The 21,861-nt window shown below is 35.4% G+C and overlaps 1 protein-coding gene across 2 annotated transcripts; it reads left to right on the top strand.

The window, feature by feature from the left end:
• Positions 1-204: 204 nt before the first annotated feature.
• Positions 205-20,947, top strand: DEPDC1 (DEP domain containing 1). 2 transcript variants are annotated; one of them, XM_003411137.4, is made up of 12 exons: positions 205-329; positions 3,389-3,654; positions 6,918-7,071; positions 7,508-7,626; positions 8,244-8,374; positions 10,612-10,659; positions 12,930-13,070; positions 13,547-14,386; positions 14,834-15,006; positions 17,106-17,282; positions 18,386-18,571; positions 19,185-20,947. In XM_003411137.4, the coding sequence occupies exons 1-12, from the start codon at positions 282-284 to the stop codon at positions 19,323-19,325; spliced, it is 2,424 nt and encodes an 807-aa protein (XP_003411185.1). In that variant the 5' UTR covers positions 205-281; the 3' UTR covers positions 19,326-20,947. The 2 variants fall into 2 exon arrangements, with proteins under 2 accessions (XP_003411185.1, XP_010589498.1); XM_010591196.3 differs by lacking the exon at positions 13,547-14,386 and having other exon boundaries at positions 206-329.
• The last annotated feature ends 914 nt before the right edge of the window (positions 20,948-21,861 follow it).

The raw sequence follows: 21,861 nt of genomic DNA, 5'->3' as shown, positions 1-21,861 counted from the left end.
TCCGCCGCGCCACGCGCCCCCCGCCCAGAACCGCCCGACCAGCCGGTGCCTTCCCACCTGGCCTGCCGGACCCGCGCGCACCTCGCCCCACTCCGGCATCAGCTCCCGCTCCCACTCTGGATTTGCGGCCGCGTCACGTGACCCTGCGGCTCGGCCAATCAGCGCAGCCCTTTGGAGTATTCAAATCGGCGGCGGGGCCAACGGCTGTTCCTGGCCACCTCCGGGACGGCGAGTCATGGCCCGCAGCCGGTTCTGACAGACCTCCGGGCCCGGTGGGCAGAATGGACAGTCGGGGTGTGCCTCCCGGGCCTTATCGGGCCACCAAATTGGTAAGTCAGTGCGGCATGACGAGATTTGCCAGCTGGGTTGGGGTGGCCTCCACTTTTATATGGAACCGTTTGTAATTTACCGTGATCGGAGCGATGGGTCCCAGAGCCCCACGGTTCAATGCAAAGGAGAAACCAAACCCACTGCGGTGGAGTGATTCTGACTCGTAGCGACCCTATAGAACAGCAGAACTGCCCCATAGAGTTTCCGAAACTGTAATCTTTACGGAAGCAGACTGCCACATCTTTCTCCCGTGGAGCGACCTTTCTGTTTGCAGCCAAGCGTCACCAGGGTTCCCTGATGCTAAGGAGGGTGAGGGGAACAAACGGGCATCCTAGAACCCTCTCAGGGCGCGCCTCTCCCGGCTTCTTTGAGGGTCCCGGCCCTCTGGGGCGCTAGGTCCAAGGGGATAAGCCCCGGGAAGGCCGCGTCAAACTCTGGCTTTTGTTAGGAGACCCCCGAAGCGTCCACAGAACATTCTGATTTTAGCCGCGCCCCCCGCCCTTCTACCCCTGTGAGGCTCAGAGAACAATTGGGAATGAATTTCTGTGCTTTGCAGAGCCAAATTGAGGGCAAGCCCTAAAGTGACAGCTTCATTTTGCTGGGCCTGTCGGATTTGATGCAGAATGCATAGATTATACTAGGTTCTGGCCAAATAGCACCAGGTAACAGCTGCCTATGTCAAAAGGCAGAAATATTTGGAAGTATCCATCAATAGCCGTTGTTGGTGGTCACTGGGTGTGTACCCTTACACAGTGTCTTGTGCGTTTAGATCTTCAGTAGCACGGTAACTTGCATTTGACTGATATTCTGTAGGTCACAACACCATTTTCACATGTAGTATCCCAGTACTTTCTCAGGAAATTGCCTAAGTGGGCGTGTATTATTAGCCCTACTTTATCTGTGTGGAAACCACAGCTCACAAAAGTGAAGTAACTCTCCTGAAGCCACATAACCAGTAAGTGGCAGGGCTGGGAGAATTCAGATCTTCCTGGTATGGTGTTCTCTGTATTTATTCTGCTGCTCAACAGGTTATTGATTGTGTTTATCCTTATAACGGATAGAATTTAAGACTGAAGGACCCTTAATCAAGTCACATTACTGTAAAATTCATTAAATTAGATGAAAGTAGAGCAAGCACATTGGGAAAAAAATTTTACTGAGTGCTTACTAGTAAGTGTATTAAATCCTCTTATACTTAAAACAAGCCTATTAAACCAAAACCAAACCCACTGCCATCGAGTCGATTCCAACTCATAGCAACCCCATAGACCTTATACTATTATCCCCATTTTATGGATAAGGATACTAAGGCACAGAGAATTAAAACAATTTGCCTAAAAGGTCATATTAAGCAATAAGTGGTAGAGCTAGAGTCAGGAAACAAACTCCAGCAGTTTGACTCCAGAGCCCACTTTTAAAACCACTACACTGTACTGCATCTCAGGAAAAGTTATCCTGTAACTGACTTAAAGTCAGGGACCCCTTCTGTCATTTTCACTACTGTGTTCCCAGACCAGTATATAGTAGGCAGCTCATTATAGGTTTCTTGAATAAATACTATGAGAAGAAAAGAATACAGTCACTGATTTTTTGAGTTCTTGGGTGGCTCAAATGATTAAGCGCTTGACTACTAGCCAAAAGGTTGGCGATCTACTTCTGAAATATCGCAGCCTTGAAAACCCTGTGAAGCAGTTCTCCTTGCACATACAGGGTCGACAGGAGTCGGAATCTACTCAGTGGCAACTAACAACAACGACAACTGTATTTTTGGCCCTTAAATTTTGCAGTGTGATGTTGGGGCCACATAGGTTAGATAAGTGGTAGTAAAGCTAGTGGTGGCATAGCTGTGGTTACAAATCAGATTTTTTGACCTGATAGAATTTTTCAATTAAAAATAGATGTTTTTATTCTGCACTAGTTCATTTTTTGATTGTTTGAACCACCACAAACCCCAAAATTTAGCTGATTTGGGGACAATTTGGAAACCATTAGTACCTTTTTAAAATGTAAATATGTCACAGTGTCATTAAAAATGCAATGCATTTGCAGTTTACTTAAGTTACTCGGCCTGTTCTATGTTCCCTATAAAAAAAAAAAAAAAATAGGAATCGTCATATAAGTAAATACATAGACTATTTTAATATTAAAGCTTTTTTTGCCAATGAAACTATTGTCTGCCCTGAGATTTGTTTGGCCAGCATGTTAGTTGAGAGTACAGGTTTTAGAGTCAGTAAAACCTGAGTTTGAATGCCTGGGTTCAACATTTAGATGTGTGAACTTGGCCAAATTGTTGAATTTCTCTGTGCTTCATTTTCTTTATAAAATGGGAAATACTAGTACAAAGCAGAAACCCTGGTGGTGCAGTGGTTAAGTGCTACAGCTGCTAACCAAAAGGTCGGCAGTTTGAATCCACCAGGCACTCCTTGAAAACTGTATGTGGTAGTTCTACTCTGTCCTATAGTGTCAGTTATGAGTCGGTTTTATTCATAGAATTCTGAGAATTACAGTGAAATGATCAATGTAAAGCACAGTGCCTGACACAAATACTAGCAGTATATTCCACCACCACCGCCACCAGTTGATTCTAAACTGAAAGGTTGGAGGTTCAAGCCTACCCAGAGGAGGCTCCTTGGAAGAAAGGCCTGACAAGCTGCTTCCAAAAAAATTAGCCACTGAAAACCCTGTGGAGCACAGTTCTACTCTGATACACATGGGGTCGCCATGAGTTCTAAATAATAGTTGAAGTAAAAAACAGGAACAAATGCTTTCTTTTTTGAGGACCAAGAAGCAAGCCATTGCAGTTCTCCTTTCTTAATCCTAGGCATCCTAAACAAGTTAACCATCCAACAGAATGTTTTTAGTAAAAACTTACATTAAAATATTATCAATAAAATCTGTATTGAGATATAAAAGTTTATGTAGCACAAATAAGATGAATTTCTTCATGAATTTTTATAGTGTAATCAGATACAATGAAAGATTTCTTGGTCTAATTTATTTCAAATCATTGAGATTTCATTCCTCCCCGCCCCCCCCCCCACCCCCTTCTTTTTTGCAGTGGAATGAAGTTACCACATCTTTTCGGGCAGGAATGCCTCTAAGAAAACATAGGCAACACTTTAAAAAATATGGCAATTGCTTCACAGCAGGTGAAGCGGTGGACTGGCTTTATGACCTATTAAGAAGTAATAGCAATTTTGGTCCTGAAGTTACAAGGCAACAGACTATCCAACTGCTGAGAAAATTCCTTAAGAATCATGTAATCGAAGATATCAAAGGCAGATGGGGATCAGAAAATCTTGACGACAACAATCAGCTGTTCAGGTAATGAACAGATATATAACTGCATAATGGAATTACTTAACAATTAAGTTTTATTTCTCTCCACGTCAATTATATTTTTACTAAAACAGTAGCTTCTTCAGGAGAAGTAGTGTGTTCTTTAGATAACTGTTGCTGTTCCTAGTCTAATTAAAACCATTTAGAAAAATAGTAAGGTTAAAGTTAATTGCTATAAAATTCATTTTTTTTTTAATTTGAAATAGTATATGTAATAGGGAGGTGGGTGAAGAGAGTGAGAAATTATTATTCTGTATATTTTGAAAACTCTGTCACTTTTCAAGGACTGATTATAACTGGTTTTTAATTTCATACATTCTAGATTTGCAAAGACAAGTTCATAGGTCCTTGTTCTCAAGGAACATATAATCTAATCTAATCTAAGAATACATGTGACAAATAATAGCAAACTTTCTATAATAAATAACAGAATAAAAGTATATACCACAGGGTCTAGAGAATATTTAGTAAGCAGCTATCATGTACCAGAAACCCTCTTTTATGATTTAGATATTTTCTTATGTAACCCCTAGACTAGCCAAGCAGAGTAGGTATTAACCCCTTTTTACAGATGAGGAAACTGAGGCCATGTTTCAATAAATACCGTTCCCTGTGTCTGAAATATTCCACATTGAAATACTGAGCATGTTTGTCAGACTGGCAAATTTATACATTTTTGTCTAATCTCAGCTCCATTGTAGCTTCTTCTGTGCAGCATTTCTGAATCCCTTGGGCCAGCATAATTGCTTTTTCTCTCACATGCACACTCTGTTCTTTGTTACATATCCATTAAACTAGGTCGTTGGATTCTAATGTCCATGATTTTTTCCTCTACATTAGTAATTTTCAATTGAAATGTCTTAGAAATTGATTTTTGCCTGTGTGCCAAAAATGATTTATGTCATATGAGTAAATTAAAATAATAAACATGTATAGTCTGTTTTGTATAACACTCTACAAAGCTTTCCTTTCTTAACTACTCCTCAGTCTTCTTTGTAGGCTCCTGTGCTATTGCTCACCCTTTTAACTATTACTGGTCCTCAGGGTCGTGGACTTGTCCCAGTTCACCTGTGTCCCTGGGCAATCTTGTGTTACATCTTCATCTGCTTTTTCTATGACTTCCAAATCTCCAACCCAAATCTCTCTCCTGAGCTTTAGGCCCATTCATTAAACTGCCTGCTAGTCAGACACTTCAAATGTGGCATATGGAAAATTACTTTCTTCCCCTAAATTAAATCACATCTTCTCATGTTCCGTATATGAGTGAATGGTACTGTCTTCTCTGTAGATGCTTTTATTTTTTTTTTCTTTTTCCTCTTCTCTTGAGATATAACTATCAAATCACGTTGATCATACTGCCTAATTAGTTTTCTAATCTGCCCATTTCTCTACTATGAATGTTCCTTTTTTAGGCCATTATTCTCTCTCTTACCTGAATTTCTTCAGTAACTCCTCAACTAGTCTCTCTGATCCTAGCCTTTCACAGTGGTAATAAAGCTTTAAAGTATTTAGAAATAAAGCTTATAAAAAAATGTACAAGTCCGTACTAGGGAAAATTACAAAATTTTATTGAGGGGAATAAATGGAATTAGATGCCCTATTCTTTTTTTTATTATTATTCATGAATAAAAAGACTTAGTATCATAAATAAGTCAGTTCTTCGCAAAGTAATATATAAATTCAGTGCATTTTCATTCAAATCCCCAATATAATTTCTTACAGATTTTGACAATCAGATTCTTAAAATTCATTTGGAGATGTAAAGACCCAAGACAGTTTTAAAGGAAAAGGAGAATTGCCTTACCTGATCTCCCCCAGCTGATATCTAGGCTTAAATTAAACTTAAAAAAATTAAGTATTAAAAAAAATAAACCCACATATATATGGGAAGTTAGTATAAGACCAGTATACCTTCACAAATCAAGGGGTCAAAGAAAGATTATTCAATGAATGTGTTCAGACAATTAGGTATCTATGAGCAAAAATATAAAATTAGATCTTGATCTGTGCCACAAAAATAAATTGTGTATGGATTAATTACCTAAATATGAAAAATAAAACTCTTAAAGTATATGAAAATAATTTATGACATTGGGGTAAGAAGGAACTTATAAGGTCACTGAAAGCATATGTATAAATTTAATGTATGATAAATGATACCATAAAATGAAAAAAAAGCCGTATCTTGCTTATGTATATTAAAAGTAAAAAACATGGACAAGAAGGAAATGCATTAACTATATGTTACGGATTTCCCTTAGGAAAGGAGGGAACGAAATGGGATAAGCAAAGAATTCATAGGGAACTTCAATCTATAATACTTTCATTAAAAATTAAAGTCCGTGACAAAGTGTTAATAATTACACTGGTTTATGGTTACATGGAAACCCTAGTGGCATACGGTTAAGAGCTACAGCTGCTAATCAAAAGTTGGCAGTTCGAATCTACCAGGCACTCCTTGGAAACTCTGGGGCAGTTCCACTCTGTCTTACAGGGTCGCTATGAGTCAGAATCGACTCCACGGCAGCAGGTTTGGTTTCTTTTTTTTTTTTTGGTTTATGGTTGCATATGTGGATGTTAGTTTGTATTCTCTATACTTTTATGTGTCTTTGAAATATTTTATAATAAAATGAAGGGAAGAAAGAACGCTCTGATCAGCGGCAGCAACATAGGCCAAGGCCTGGAAATAGGAACAATCATGGTCAAACAAAAAGCAGAAAATACATACAAATTAGATAGCTCTTCAAAAGAATTCAGAAAATGTGGCATTCTAGAGCCATTTTGTGCATAAGCAATAGCTCTCTACCAGAATCGATCCTAATAATAACCCTGAGTTATCCAGAAATAAAGAAGCCCTGGTGGCACAACAGTTAAGCACTCAACTGCTAACCAAAAAGAAGTTTGAACCCACCTGGAGGCTTCACAGAAGAAAGACCTGACAATCTGCTCCCGTAAAGATTACAGTCTAGAAAAGTGGGCAGTTTTTCTCTGTCACATGGGGTCACTATAAGTCAAAATCACCTCAACAGCACCTGATGGCAATGATCCAGAAATAAATTTAAAATATGTACGGTATACTAAAGAAAGCAGGCAACTATTAAAACAGTTTAGAAAAGTTTAGTGGGAAATTGATTTCTTGGTAATGTAAATCAGGTTCTTTCTGTGATTTTTTTTTTTTTTAACTAAATTGGCTTTAAAAATTTGTTTCTGATCTCACATTATTCAATTGCATATTATTTTTAAACTAGATTTCCTACAACTTCTCCACTTAAAACTCTTCCACGAAGACATCCAGAATTGAGAAAAAACAGCATAGAGAACTTTTCCAAAGACAAAGATATTTTTAAATTACGAAACTTATCTCGTAGAACTCCGAAAAAGCATGGATTACATTCCTCTCAGGTAAAACATTCTTTTACTAGTCATTAGTTTAAATATAATTACCATGTGGTCAATAATAGAATCATTAAAAGTTAAGTGATTCTTTAATACTTGAAGCCAATACTGAAATCTCCCAACCTACATTGAATTTTTAAACTTTTCTTTAAATTTGTTTGGAACCCAAAGAATCAGTTATAAAAATGGTAGTGAAACAATGGTACTTTAAGCAATATTTATATAATTTAAGCATGTTTTGTTTTAAATTGACCTGAGGGGTATTATGAGGACAGCTATAAAACCAAAAACTCCATCACTGTATGTAACATTTCAGGTAACACTTACCTTGAACTTCACAATGGACTGATATTAATAGAATGGCTAAATATTGAGGGTGGTATCTGTTCAATAGTTCCCTAATTTAAGTGTAACAAATTAAACCGTGTTTTTTTTTTTTTAGGAAAATGCAGAGAAAGTAAAGTGTGAAATAATCAATGAAGATCAAGAAAGCTCAGTCGATAACAGAGAAATAAGCCAGGAAGATGTTGAAGAAGTTTGGAGATATATTATTCTGATCTAGTAAGCTAAAATTAAGCTGTAACCAAGTTCCTGGGGTGTTTAGATTGTTAATTTGACATTTTCATCAAAACAGGTAAACTAAAACAGATTAGTCCTTAAAGCTTAGAATTTAATCTGCGTATATGTTTCTAAATAAGTGTTCTTGTTATAGCTCTGGTATAGTAGAAATAGAATGTTTTCCATCTGATATGCTTTTAATTTGACTCAAAGCTGTAGCTAGCTATAAATTGGGATTCATATTGAACTCCTTAGAAGATTACTGAGATAAATACATTTGAAAATGGTTACTAAATATAAGCCTTAGGAGTTTCGTTAAAAGAAAAAGGAAACATTCTGATGCCTTTATTTGCTTGTTTTCCAGTCATACATTTTCACATTTATAGAAACCCTGGTGGCATAGTTATTAAGTGCTATGGCTGCTAACCAAGTGTTGGCAGTTCAAATCCACCAGCCACTCCCTGGAAACTCTATGGGGCAGTTCTACTCTGTCCTATAGGGTTGCTATGAGTTGGAATCAATTCCACAGCAACGGGTTTTTTTTTTTTTTTTTTTTTTGGTTATTCTGTTCCACTTATTTTGTGGGGGAAAAAATTTTTTCTGTTCTTTCTTTTATTTAGCCTACAAACTGTTTTAGGTGTGCCATCCCTAGAAGAAGTCATAAACCCCAGACAAGTAATTCCTCAATATATAATGTACAACATGACCAATACCAGTAAACACGGAGTAGTTCTACTACAAGACAAATCAGGTTGGTATCACTAAGCTTACATAGTAAAAAAAAGTCAGAATCTTTTCATACTTGCTAAGAAGGAGGTAGATATAGTGAGGGTGGAAAGCTGCAAGTTGAATTCTTTAATTGGGGAAGGAAGCATCGGGGGCTATTGTTATCTCACCATAGGTGCTCTAGCAATCACAGGGGAACATTTTTAAGTGAAGATTATTCATGCTATTACAAGAAATACTTTAGCCTTAAGGTGAATTTATGTATGATTTAAAAAAAAATAAAAAGACTTAAACATCTAAAGGGTATACAAGTACAATAAAAATTATTGACAAACTGTATTTTTTATTGATGACCTACAATGTGGCAGGCACAGTGTTAAAGATTTAGTGACAGACAAGCTATGATGGTCCATGCCTTCATGGAGCCTACATGAATAATTAAATGTAGATTTGCAGGGGTCAAAACATACAAACAAAACTATTGTAACGCAGAAAAGATAAGCCCAAACTCTCAACACAAGTGTTTTATAGGGTACTGACTTTTTTGTACTATGTGTAGTTATATAGGAGCCCTGGTGATGCAGTGGTTAAAGTACTAGGCTGCTAACCAAAATATCAGTGGTTCAAACCCACCAGCTGCTCCCTGGAGAAAGACATGGCAGTCTGCTTCCATAAAGACTACAGCCTTAGAAACCCTGTGGGGCAGTTCTACTCTATCCTACAGCGTTGCTATGAGTCAAAACTGACTCACTGGCAATGGGTTTATTTGGTTTTTATTTTTTGTTTTTGTTTTGTACTTATGTAATGTATTGATTTCAGATATAAGAAAATCAGGAAAATAATTCAAGCCAGATGCATTAGAAAACTTAGACTGTAAATAAATATATTCATAAATATATTTTCAAAGTGTTGGCTCATCTTTTTTTATAGAAAATTGCTTTTTAAAGAATTAAGCGATGTGCATTACCTTGAGTTTCTCTCTTTGGGCGAGAACTTTGAGGTTTTAATTATAGACACATAATGTAAATATCAAACCTGATGAGTTTTGATGAATTTATAGTGTTGTATGTGAATGCGGCTTTGGACCAGTCCCATCTTTCATTACCTAAAATAACATGCTTAATAGTATATACTTTCATTTAAGCTTTCTACTCTTTCTAACCATAAACTTTTCAAGTCAAATGTGTCTGTGGTCTTTGTGTCAAAAATTGCTAAATTTTTATGCAGCATATTTCAGTTAGTGGTAATTGAAAGATTTTAAACAAGACTTATTATGAAACCAACACCAAATCCTTTGCCATTGAGTTGATTTCGGCTCATGGTGGCCCCATGTGTTACAAAGTAAAACTGCTCCATAGGGTTTTCTTCGCTGTAATCTCTTGTAAGGAGCCCTGGTGGCACAGTGGTTAAGAGCTTGATAGCTAACCAAAAAGTCGGCAGTTTGAATCCACCAGCTGCTCCTTGGAAACTCTGTGGGGCAATTCTACTCTGTCCTGTAGGGTCACTATGAGTCAGAATTGACTCAACAGCAGCAGGTTTTTGTTTTTTTTTTTTAATCTTTACACACACAGATTGCCAAACCTTGCTTCTGCAACACCACTGAGTGAGTTTCAACCACCAATCGTTAGGTTAGTAGTTAAGCGCAAACTGTTTGCCCCACCCAAGAGCCTTATATTCAGATATAGCCCTTTTCAATCACACGTTTTACCCAAATCAGTAATATTCAAATGGCAAAGCTATAGGCAGAACAGAAACAGCAATGAAAAGGGTGGTGGTAGTAGATAAAGATGAATTTTAGAAGTTTATTTCCAAACAGCCCATAAGTTAGTCCTTGATTTGGGGGTATTTAGTTGTTTTAGATATTGTGGGAAGAGTCAAATTCAAGATTTCTATCTTTATAAATTTTTCAATACTGGCTTTATTCTATTTCATGTTAAACATACAATACTTTTTAACTCTGGTATTTTTGTTGTTGTGTGCCATTGAGTCGATTGCAACTCATAGCAACTCTCTAGGACAAAGTAGAACTGCCCCATAAGGTTTCTTAGGCTGTAATCTTTACAGGAGCAGGTTGCCAGGTCTTTTCTCCCATGGGGCAGCTGATAGGTTCAAACCACTGATAAATGTGTGTGTGTGTGTGTATGGAGTGTGTATATATTATATATAATACAATTAGAAATAATAAATGTGAGATTTTAAAGGACACTGTTACAGTATTTGTGGGATTTACTTTTAAATGTTCTTTTTTTTTTTTTTGCGTAGAAGACCTCCCTCACTGGGTATTATCTGCCATGAAGTGCCTAGCAAACTGTAAGTTAAACAAAGAAATGTTTTATATTGATAGTATTTAATAGGAACTATGGAAAATTTTAAAGTAATTTATAGAAGTCCTGATAAAATTAAACTATATCATTTCTCTTGATGTTTAAGTCAAAGTCTAGAGAACTGATTATATTTTTTTGCATATAGAATGTGTTATGGAGCCCTTGATATTTTCTACACAGAAGGAAATCTAATAATTCAAGCCTGTCATGTATAGCTCGGCTGCTAACCAAAAGGTTGGCAGTTCGAATCCACCAGGTACTCCTTGGAAACCCTATGGGGCAGTTCTGCTCTGTCCTTTAGGGTCGCTGTGAGTTGGAATCGACTCAATGGCAACGGGTTTGGTTTTTTGTTTGGTATCATGTCTAGCTCAAGTAACACAAATCTAAAATCCTAGGATAGAGGGTCTCAAGGGACTTTTAGGTATAATTTATACCATTTGCCTCAGTGAGGCCCAGAGAGTTCAAATGGCATATCCAAAGTAAAGCAGCTTGTAAGTGAAAATGATTCAGCCAGAAATGAAGTCTCATCAAGCCCACCTCAGTTCCCTTGCCACTGTACATCATTTCAGTAATCAAGTGCTTTATAATATGTTTCTATTCCATAAGACTTTCTAGCTTTTATAACGTTCTACTCCATAATGGGGCTTTTATGTTTATGAAAAAAGTTATTTAATACCCTGGTTCAAGTATAAAACCTTAACTACTTTCAAAATAAAAAAAAATTGTGCCAAGGTATATGCTTCTAAATCACTAAAAGTTAAATTATAATTTAATAATTTTAATTAAAAATTATTTTTTCTAGTTCTTATAAAACTAGTATTTTTTTTTAATATAATGGGGTTTTATTAATGCTCAAGATAAGTATATATTCCCTTGTTGTCCACTGGGTGTCAATATGACAAAAATAACAATAAACTGCAATAAAATGAATAAGTTATAGCAATATTTTATTTCTCAAATCAAGTTAAAGATCTTGATCATAAACTTAAGATTTTTTAACTTTTTTTTGTTTTTTTTAATATCTTCTACCTTCCCACCTATCTCTCTCATACCTTGACTCCTGGTTAGCAACTCAGATAAGTATATTTACAGGGATTTTTCTAATGTCCCTTCTTTAGAGATTTGTATCTTCCCTCTCTTCCCAGTCCATATTACACCTGTATGATACCAAATATGTACTTTATTGGATTCCAATTTAATAACAATGTATTTAGCCAGCGGCAGTATTAAGACTTTTACTTAACTTGTTTAATTAGTAAAAGTAATCCTCTGAGATAGAGGAATCAGTAATCAGTGTAACATCCCCAGTTCCCCCCGCCTCCCCACACACAAGAAGTAAAAACAAGGCTTAGAGAGTCTTCTGCTTATTAAACGTAGAAATTCCTAGCTTCACCTTCAAAGATTCTGAACTGGTAGAGGAATTTGTATTTTTGATAGGCACGTCATGGGTGATCCTAGTCCATTGTCCATACTTTAAATGTTGTTGGATCTTAAGGCCCTGGGCCTTGGTCTCACCTGACACTGCTCTAAGTTCTTATTCTAGCCTGTGCTACAATGGGAATATTTAATCTTGGACAAGTTATTCTGAGCCTCATTTTCCTCATCTGTGAAATAAGAGCAAATTTTATTTTTGAGATAGACACTAATGAGTGTGCATGATTATCTTAATAGTCATGTTAAACTAAACTAAAAAAAAAAACAGTGTAAAGGTATTATTTTAAATGATTAAGGGCATACTTCATGTCAGGCAAAATTTATTTAAGAAAATGTAAATTTACAAAAGATAATTTGGAGGAATTATTTGTATTATCCAAATAGTCTTTGCTTTAAAAAAGGGATTACAGTTAAGTCCCATTAAGGATAGACTTCTCTAATGCTTTTAAAATATAATATTTTAAAATTTTGCTTTATCTATAATTTTTCAGGTATATAAATATTAAAATGAAACAAAATGCTAGTAATTGCTTGCAGTAATTTCTGGTAAACAGAAAATAAGAAGGAATGAGATGTGTACAACTGTGTAAAATTTTAAATTGTGGCAGAATATTCTCTTACAGCATAGTTCCTTCCTGAAATAAAAGTTTTATACTTCTTACAATTATATTTAATTTTTTTATTTAAAAATTATTTATATATGTAAATATATGTATTTACACACATACACACATATATAAACAAAAAAACATGTATATATATATATATATATATATATTTACACACATATATATCCTGCCTGTTTTGCCTTCTACTTCTTAGGGCCAAGAAGTAATGATACGAATAACCCAACTTATGCTGGATTTGAACGAGATGTATTCAGAACAATTGCAGATTATTTTCTAGATCTCCCTCAACCTCTACTTACCTTTGAATATTATGAATTATTTGTGAATATTTTGGGTATGTATGGATTTTTACTTGTTATTTAAATTCATTTTATTAATGTTTTCAAGCTTCCCATAATTAAAAATTCTAAAAGTATAGGTAAATATGAAAATGATAGACTATGAAATATTTTAAAATTCAGTGATATTATAGCTACCTTATAATTAAAAGTTATCTAGTTATTGTAGACTGAGAGCAGATATATTTAAATGTATTCTGGTCTACTACATTTAATTGGACTGTTGAAATAATTTTGAAAGTTATTTATATCACAAGAAGTGGGAAAACCTCTAATCAGTCTTGCACGTTTGTAACTGAATGTTTGTTGCATGTGTCTTATTTAAGTGGCTTCTGAATTAAACAACTGCTATTTTTACTATACTAACAATATATACTACAGTGATGCTTATTTTTTACTTCACTAAAGTTTTGTTTTATTTTTGTACACTGCCATACAGTTGCATCTTAATTTTTGTTTCATTTTCTGGTAGTTGTTTGTGGCTACGGCACAGTTTCAGATAGACCCAGTCGGATACATAAAATCCAGGATGATCCACAGTCTTCAAAAGTCCTTCACTTAAACAATTTGAATTCCTTCAAATCAACTGAGTGTCTTCTTCTCAGTCTGCTTCATAAAGACAAAAACAAAGAAGAACCAGATTCTACTGAGAAACTGCAGATAAGTGATCAAGTATTTCAAGACAGACGTGCTAAGAAAATGCAACTAGATAATTTAAGAAACAGAAGAGCCAATGCTAATGGCGTAATGGGAGGAAGCTGTCATAATTTAGTAGGCTTAAATAGTATGCATGCTCTGTCTTCTAACATCAAACCAAGGTGCTATTCTTTGGAAGGAATTGTAGATAAGCCAGACAGCTCAAGCAAAGAGGTCTCCAGTGTCTTCCATCAACCTGTTCTGAATACAGAAGTACAAAATAAACAATTTTTAGAGTCTAAGCCCAAACAGAAATCCTTACTGAATCTTCATTCAAAGGAAAGTATTCAAAAGCCACTCTGTGCTGGTTTTAAGAGAACCTCTACTTTGACGGTTCAAGACCAAGAGGAGTTATGCAATGTTAAATGCAAGTCAAAGCAGCTTTGTAGATCTCAGAGTTTGCTTTTAAGAAGTAGTACAAGAAAGAATAGTTACATCAGTACACAAGTGCCTGAAATTACCATGAAACCAAATCATATCAGTCATCTTGGACAAGGCAGCACAAGTGTACAAACAGCTATGGAAAGTCAACTGGGAGAATCTAGTACCACATTCAGTAAAAGACTTTCAGAAAATTCTTTTTCTCCAGCTTCTTCTATGTTGACTGGCACACAAAGTAAGGTTGACGCTTTCAATGCATGTACCATTAACTTTTAGTGTTTACTAACCCTATGTTTTGCTTACCTGGTTTTTGTTCTCTGAAATTGCTTTATTTTTTTCCTCCAAAAGCAAAATGTCTCTTATTCTAAAAGACTTTTCTCATGGCATAGTCAAGATTCATTCTATTTGCCTAAAGCACTTACTTTCTTTTTCTTCAATTTCACTTATTCTGAATTACTTTATTTGTAATAAGTGAAGGACTTTAACACTTAGAAATAGGTTGTGAGGAAAATAATGATCTTACCATGATTTGAAAAATGGAAATTTCTAGAAATAGTCAAAAGAGATGAAATTCTAAAGTACTATTTTGCCGTCTTTATATGCTAACTGTATATGCTAGTAATATGAACTAGTGGCACTGGTGATTTTTTTTTTTTTTCCTATTGGCAACTTTACCTTCTAGGTTTGCTGCAGCCTCATTTAGAGAAGGTTGCCATCGATGCTCTACAGTTATGTTGCTTGTTACTTCCCCCACCAAATCGTAGAAAGCTTCAACTTTTAATGCGTATGATTTCTCGAATGAGTCAAAATGTTGATATGCCCAAACTCCATGATGCAATGGGTACAAGATCACTGGTAAGTTGCTTTCTTGAGAAAAGAGTAAACCTCGGCTTATAAACCAAAAAAAGAAAACCTATTTAAAAATACTACTCTAGTGATGTTTTGGTCTTGAAATCCTAGATTTTGGGTTTAGAATGTCTCTCTGCATTTGCTAGCAGCAGAATGTTGGTGCAGTATTCATTTGTCCCCAGTCTGTTACGCTTTCACATCCTGGTCTTTATCTTGACCGTAGATTTTGCTTCCTCACTTATTCTATATCACTTACTAGTGATTGACCTAGCCTGTCAGACCACATTATACTGCCTTGTGCCAGTTCTGTTTGGTGGGGTCTTAAGGTCACTATAATTCTGTGGAAGTAGAAAACTAATGGGGAATTCACATACGGTAAATCAAAGTGTTTCAGAGAGTGTGGTAATAGGAAAGTTGGATTGGATTATGACAGCAGGTCACTGTGGGCAAAAAGTTGAGAGACACTATTACCAACCAGTCTCAGGCTCCTAGTAAGGATGGTGATGGAAGCATTTATATGCAGATATTGATTGGAAATTAACCTTGAACAATATCTTTATTTGTTTTTTTAAGCTGCTACTTCTTCAAATTTTAGCTTCAATTTAGAAGAGTTTCTCATAGCAGCTAGGGATCTGGAACTAAGCTGTGTTCTTCCATTCATTATTAAGGACAGTGCTTTAGTATTTACAGACCAAATATGAAAAGGAATTCTTGAGTAAGTAAGGTACCATAAAAAGGCATAGGGAAGTTTGTAGCGGAAGATGTTTTAAGAGACATGAATGGAAAGGTGTTAATTTTGGTTTTATACTTTTTGAGTCTGAGGTTATAGGAAAGTGAAATTTATCAAAGAGAATGTTGGAAATGCGAGCCTGGTGAAGAAAGGCCAGGGCAGAAAGCAGATTTTTTTAGTCATCCACATACAGATAGTAGTTGAAGTTATGAGAGTAGATGAACTCTCCAAGGCTAAGAATGTAGAGAAAGAAGAAGAAAAAGCTGAGGACTGAGCTTTGGAAGGAGACAGGAAAACCTGTCTGACAGGTAGGAATGAAACTCAAAATATTTCAATTCAGTAAAAATCAATAATCATTTATTACGCATAAAATACTTAAAATAGAATTCCAATATTCTAATTATTTTACAGCGCCCTGGTGGCACAGTGGTTAAGAGCTACAGCCACTAACCAAAAGGTTGGCAGTTCAAATCTACCAGCTGCACTTTGGAAACCCTATGGGGCAGTTCTACTCTGCCCTGTAGAGTCGCTATGAGTTGAAATTGACTCAAGATGAATATGTGTGTGGTTTTTTCATTTTGTTTTGTTTTTTTAGTGGTTTATGTGAGTATGAGTGAGAGTAAATGAGTACTGAAACACAAAATTTATCACGGAATTTGAAGATTCCTTATGATGGAATTAAACAATGTATGTATTACGTATTGCTGTTTAAAAACGGATGGAATAAGCCTTAAAAACTAATTTCCAGAGTTTCAAAAGATAAATGATACCAACTTTGCAACCAATGATGAGTATAAGTGTTCTATATGCTATATATTCTCCTGCCTTATGTTTTTGTGGAATTAATGCATTAAGTTATTGTTCTCTAATAATCTTCAAATTTAAGCAACTTATATCCATATCCATGTGGTATTCATAGAACGTCTGGTGTTTACTGATAAAATTGTGACAAAATTAAAAAAAAGCCTAAGGCTTTGTATAATGTTTTGGAATTATATTAAGGAAATACTTACCAAGTACTTTAAAAAGGACTAAAGTATAACAAAAAAACCAAAGACCAAACCCAGTGCCGTCAAGTTGATTCCAACTCATAGTGACCCTATAGGACGGAGTAGAACCGCCCCATAGAGTTTCCAAGGAGCACCTGGCAGATTTGAACTGCCAACTCTTTGGTTTGCAGCCATAGCACTTAACCACTACACCACCAGACACTCTTAAATTTCTAACTTTAATAAATTATTGGCCTGGTTTTTAAGCCGAAATCTGCTTATCACCTTATCTCAGAGCTTCAGCAATAATGCTATCGAAAATTACTGATTTTCTGATTTATATGAAACATTACATTCTAAGTTCACATCTTTTAATATGTTTCTAGATGATACATACTTTTTCCCGGTGTGTGCTATGCTGTGCAGAAGAAGTGGATCTTGATGAGCTTCTTGCTGCAAGATTAGTTTCTTTCTTAATGGATCATCATCAGGAAATTCTTCAAGTACCATCTTACTTACAGACTGCAGTAGAGAAACAACTTGACTACTTAAGAAAGGGCCATGTAGGTATTGTGCGTGTTAAAATTCTCCTCATTGGTCAATTTCAAGTGGAAACTCATCTCAAATTAACCTAATCTAAAGGGGGACTTTATCGGCTCACAAAAACAACATCTAAAAAGCCAGGAATGTAGACAGAATTTGGAGACCCTGTTTCCATCCTTCCATCTCTCATTTCCATTTTGGTTTTGTGTTTGACAAATTGCTCCTTCATATGGTAGGGAATATTACTGAGAAAAGCTCTTGACTCACTTACTTGTGTTTGCAATCAAAAGAAAAAATCACTCTTTCACCTCTAATTTTAAAAGATCTGGGTTTGGACTCTGGCCCAATCTGGATGAAACGCTCATCCTTTGGGTAGTTGAAGGTGAATGGAGTGGAGAGGGGGACATACTCTGATAGGCCGTCCCATCCGTGTGTGTAGATTAAAGGAGAATGTTCTTCAAAGATAGAGAGGGTGGTGGGAGTAGTATGGGAAGGAACTTTTAAAAGAGAGAAGAAATGCTGAGCAGCCAAAAACAACAGATGTCTATTATATTCAATCTTTGGCTGTCCACCATATGTATTCATGTTTCTTACCATACATCTCATTCTAATGTTGCCCTGGCTTATGAAAATTATAAACTATCCCTTACAGTTTCTTTCTCCTAGGCTTCAAAAACAGTAGACGAAAAACTCTTACTATGTCAGAACATTAATGTTTTAAGATGGAGTAATATATCACTTAGGTTGTTATTGTTTTGTAGTTAAAAGAATAAAACCCATGGTTAATAGTAATAATAATTTTGCTATTTAGTAAATAATCAACTTAATGCTTATTACATGCTAAGCACTTTATTATCTCCTGCGACCCGCATTATGAGATGAGGAAACAGGTCAAGAGAAATTAAATAGCTTGCTGAGGGCTACAAAGGTAGTAGGTTGTGGAGCTAAGATTTAGATTCTACTGACTTATCGCTAGTCTATACTGCTTAATACATTGTTCTGTTAATGTGTTGAACATCTGATTGGTAGTAAAATAATAGGGGCTAAATTCCATCAAAAGAATACCAAATAAGAGCATGACCAGAATTAATGTACTTGGACTATATTGTTGTGTCCACTGCAGATTAAAATTCCTGGAGATGGACTGATTGCTCCTTTGCCAACTTATTCATATTGTAAGCAGATTAGCACTAAAGAGTTTGATGAACAAAAAATTTCTGTCTCTCAAGCTGCAATTGCAGAGCTTTTAGAGAATATTATTAAAAACAAGAGTTTGCCTCTAAAGGAGAAAAGGAAAAAACTAAAACAGGTAAGAGAATGAACAGATTCTCAATCATATAATTTTTTTCTAATATGCTGCTGTTGATTATTACTTGATAACATTTAGAATCAAATTCTCATTTTAAAATATTCTTCTTTACTACTGGTGCCTCCTGTGATTATGCTTGGGTTAGTCTGGCAAAGCAGTTCTCAATTTGAATTATGATAAATATCTTTGTGTGAGTCATCATTACCATTTGAAATTTTTAGCTGTAAATCTGAACCCAGTAGCCACATGGTTCTGGCAAGTCCAATTCCAGGTTTAAGACACTCAAGGAAATACAAAACAGACCAGTTGCTACTAGATCCCTGTAACCTTTATAGGCTTTATCAGTGAGAAGGAAGAAGGTCTGGAATGTGGGGGGTGGGGGCTAGTGCCACATGGAATCCTAGAATATTAGTACTAACTGAGATCTAAGAGGTCTTACAGTCTAACTTTCACATATAAGAAAAGAGAGGAGGGATAAAGGACAAAGTGAAAGGAGCCTCATCTCTGTAATACAACTTTGAGAAAGGCAATGAATGTATCATAAAATGTTGAGCACTGAATCAGCTAGGGAAATTATGTTAAATACCCTCTAAATCCTCACCTCATTTTTAAGTTTCAGAAGGAATATCCCTTGATATATCAGACAAGATTTCCAACCACAGAGAGTGAAGCAGCACTTTTTGGTGACAAACCTACAATCAAGCAACCAATGCTGATTTTACGAAAACCAAAGTTTCGTAGCCTGAGATACTAAATTAAAAATTATGTAATACTTGTGGAACTTTGATAAATGAAGCCATATCTGAGATTTCAGCTACTAGAAAGGAAGCGTGTTGTTAATAAGGTTTTCCTAAATAAACACACCGTGTAGAGATGTGTCAAAATAGCTTAATAAATGCATTTTCAGTGTGAGACTATTAACAAAACACTGAATCTCAACCGAGAACAAATAACCATGAGATTAAGTGATACCAAATATTTTAACCAGAAACAATGTTTTTTATACAACTATCTGGAAAAGTTACGATGATGTATGTGAGAATTTTATTTACTTGAATTTTGAAAACTGACACGTTCATCGAGTTTAAGCTATAATTCTATTTTTTAGATGAAAAGAACTTACCTGCACATGTGCCTATTAGCTAGTTGTTAGGGTTACTTCTTTGTTTCTTAGTGTAAGAATATGAAGACTATTTGAAAACAGTGAATTCTCAACTGCTAAAGTTGCACTCCTTTGTATATTCTTTTTCCAGTTTTGATCTATTTATATATGTATGTGTTTTTAAACTGTGTGTGTGTATGTGTATATTTACATATGTCTGTGTATACATGTATGTGCATGTGTGTGTATGTATATATAAGATTATGATTTTGCCTTAAACATTTATCCCAATTGGTTCAGTCATTCATTTTTTTTCAATAAATATTTTGAATTCTTACGATCATGTGTTTACTAAAAGATGGAGATATAAATGAAGTATAAGACAATCACGTATTCATTTAAAAGATACTTAGTTAGCAATTGCTATGTGCCTGTCATTGCTCCAGATATGGGGAGACAGTGATGAGCAAAACAAAAAAATCTCTTTCCTTATAGTATTTACTTTCTAATCTCGGGAGATACACCCTTAAAATAGCAGTAGATTTCCTGTAATCAAAGCAAGCTGACGACTGACTTCTATGATTATGGGACAGTTCTCTAAGCTAGTAGTTTGCAAACTTGGCTGCACATTAGAATCATCTGGGTAGTTTTAAAACAATCCATATGCCCAAGGCCGACCTTATACCAGTTAAATCTGAATTTTGGAAATGGTATATAGGCATTGAGAATTAGTGCCCTAAATACATTTTATAACCATTTAAGTAAATGTGAAGGAGGAAGCACACTGGCTTTATTTTACATTGAAAGAAAATGTCAAATATAAATCCCTCATCATGATACAAGGTTCTCCAAATATAGGCTTTATTGACCTGGTACAAACTTGAAGCGGACTGTCTTCCATTGTCTACTCCCAGATTGTTTAGTATTCATTCTTTAAGTGTGAAGAAATATGTAATGCCTGGGATATAATGGACAGTCAGTGTTCAATGGCCATTCTGATTTCTCAGTGTAATTCCATACTGTTGATTTATAAAATGGTTATGTTCCATTTAGCATTAATTTTATTAAAAATTTGGACAAAAAATGATGACCCTATCTTTAACCCAGAAGCCCCACCTATAAAATTATTAGACCAAATTAGAATTCTTTCCAAGGTATTTGTATGTGTAAACTTTTCCTTTTTAAAGGTATGTGATAATATGAATTCTGTTGCAAATTGAGATAAAAATTATTGTGGTATTGTAACAGTTTAATTTTGTTTTTGTATTTATTGAATGGCATTAAATATATAAATATTATAAAAGATATGTTAACCTTTCATGTGCATTAGTGTGTACGCAATTGATATTACAAAATACATAGTGTAACACTTTAAAAATATGAACTCTGAAGTTAGTTTGAATCTCATTCTGCTATTTACCAGCTATGTTACCTTTGACAAGTTACTTTTCTAAGTCTCAATTTCCTTATCTGTAAAATGAAGATTATAATAGTACCTCTCTTTTAGGATTATTTTAAGGATTAAATAGGATAATCTATGTAAAGTACTTAACATAGTACCTATAATAAAATAGTCTGTAAATACTAGCTGTTACTGCTAGAATCACCTAGAATTAGAGCTAACATTAGAAGAGATCATAGCAAAAATATATTCCCTCAGTTGCTTTGGGAGCCATGAACCACAACAAATTGTGAACAGGTAGTAAGTCTTATTAAATTGTGTTTTAGTTGTGAGACAAAAGTTCTGATTGTACATATCACTGGTTGAAAATTTTTGATCTGGTAGGGGGAAAAATCAATGATGCAGGAAAGAGTGGATGTCTTCAGAAGCAATATCCTAGAGTACGTGAAAATATGGGATCCAGTGCACAAGTAAAGGGCTTAGCCTTAGACTAGAGCATGGACATCCATTCCAGAAATGAACTTCAATTACAGATGGGTTGATTGGTAGATTTGATGCTGGTTGCATGTGAAAATTCTGATTGCTTTTACTTTCTCAGGAAAAAAGAAGCAAAGTCAACAAGTGAGAATAGGCTGGGGGATGGGGGGAGTGGCTGCTGCATGTTTGCAGTGAGAGAACGTAAGAAATAGTCTAGCAAACTTGTGGCAATGCACAGGTTCCACCAGATCAGAGGATGTCTGGTCATCTTATAAATTGTAGTTCTCGTCCCCAAAGTTGTTGTCACCA

The sequence above is a fragment of the Loxodonta africana genome, chromosome 3 (genome assembly GCF_030014295.1).
Source record: "Loxodonta africana isolate mLoxAfr1 chromosome 3, mLoxAfr1.hap2, whole genome shotgun sequence".
Classification (NCBI taxonomy): Eukaryota; Metazoa; Chordata; class Mammalia; order Proboscidea; family Elephantidae; genus Loxodonta; species Loxodonta africana.
The sequence above is the reverse complement of the archived record's forward strand: the minus strand, read 5'-3'. Positions and strand labels throughout refer to the sequence as shown.

Bases quoted from the DNA above. Each gene is read 5' to 3' on its own strand.
- DEPDC1 (XM_003411137.4), top strand. From the start codon at position 282: ATGGACAGTCGGGGTGTGCCTCCCGGGCCTTATCGGGCCACCAAATTG. The intron at 7,627-8,243 runs GTAAGCTAAAAT...TCTTTTATTTAG, and splicing joins AGATATATTATTCTGATCTA to CCTACAAACTGTTTTAGGTG. The intron at 10,660-12,929 runs GTAAGTTAAACA...TCTACTTCTTAG, and splicing joins CATGAAGTGCCTAGCAAACT to GGCCAAGAAGTAATGATACG.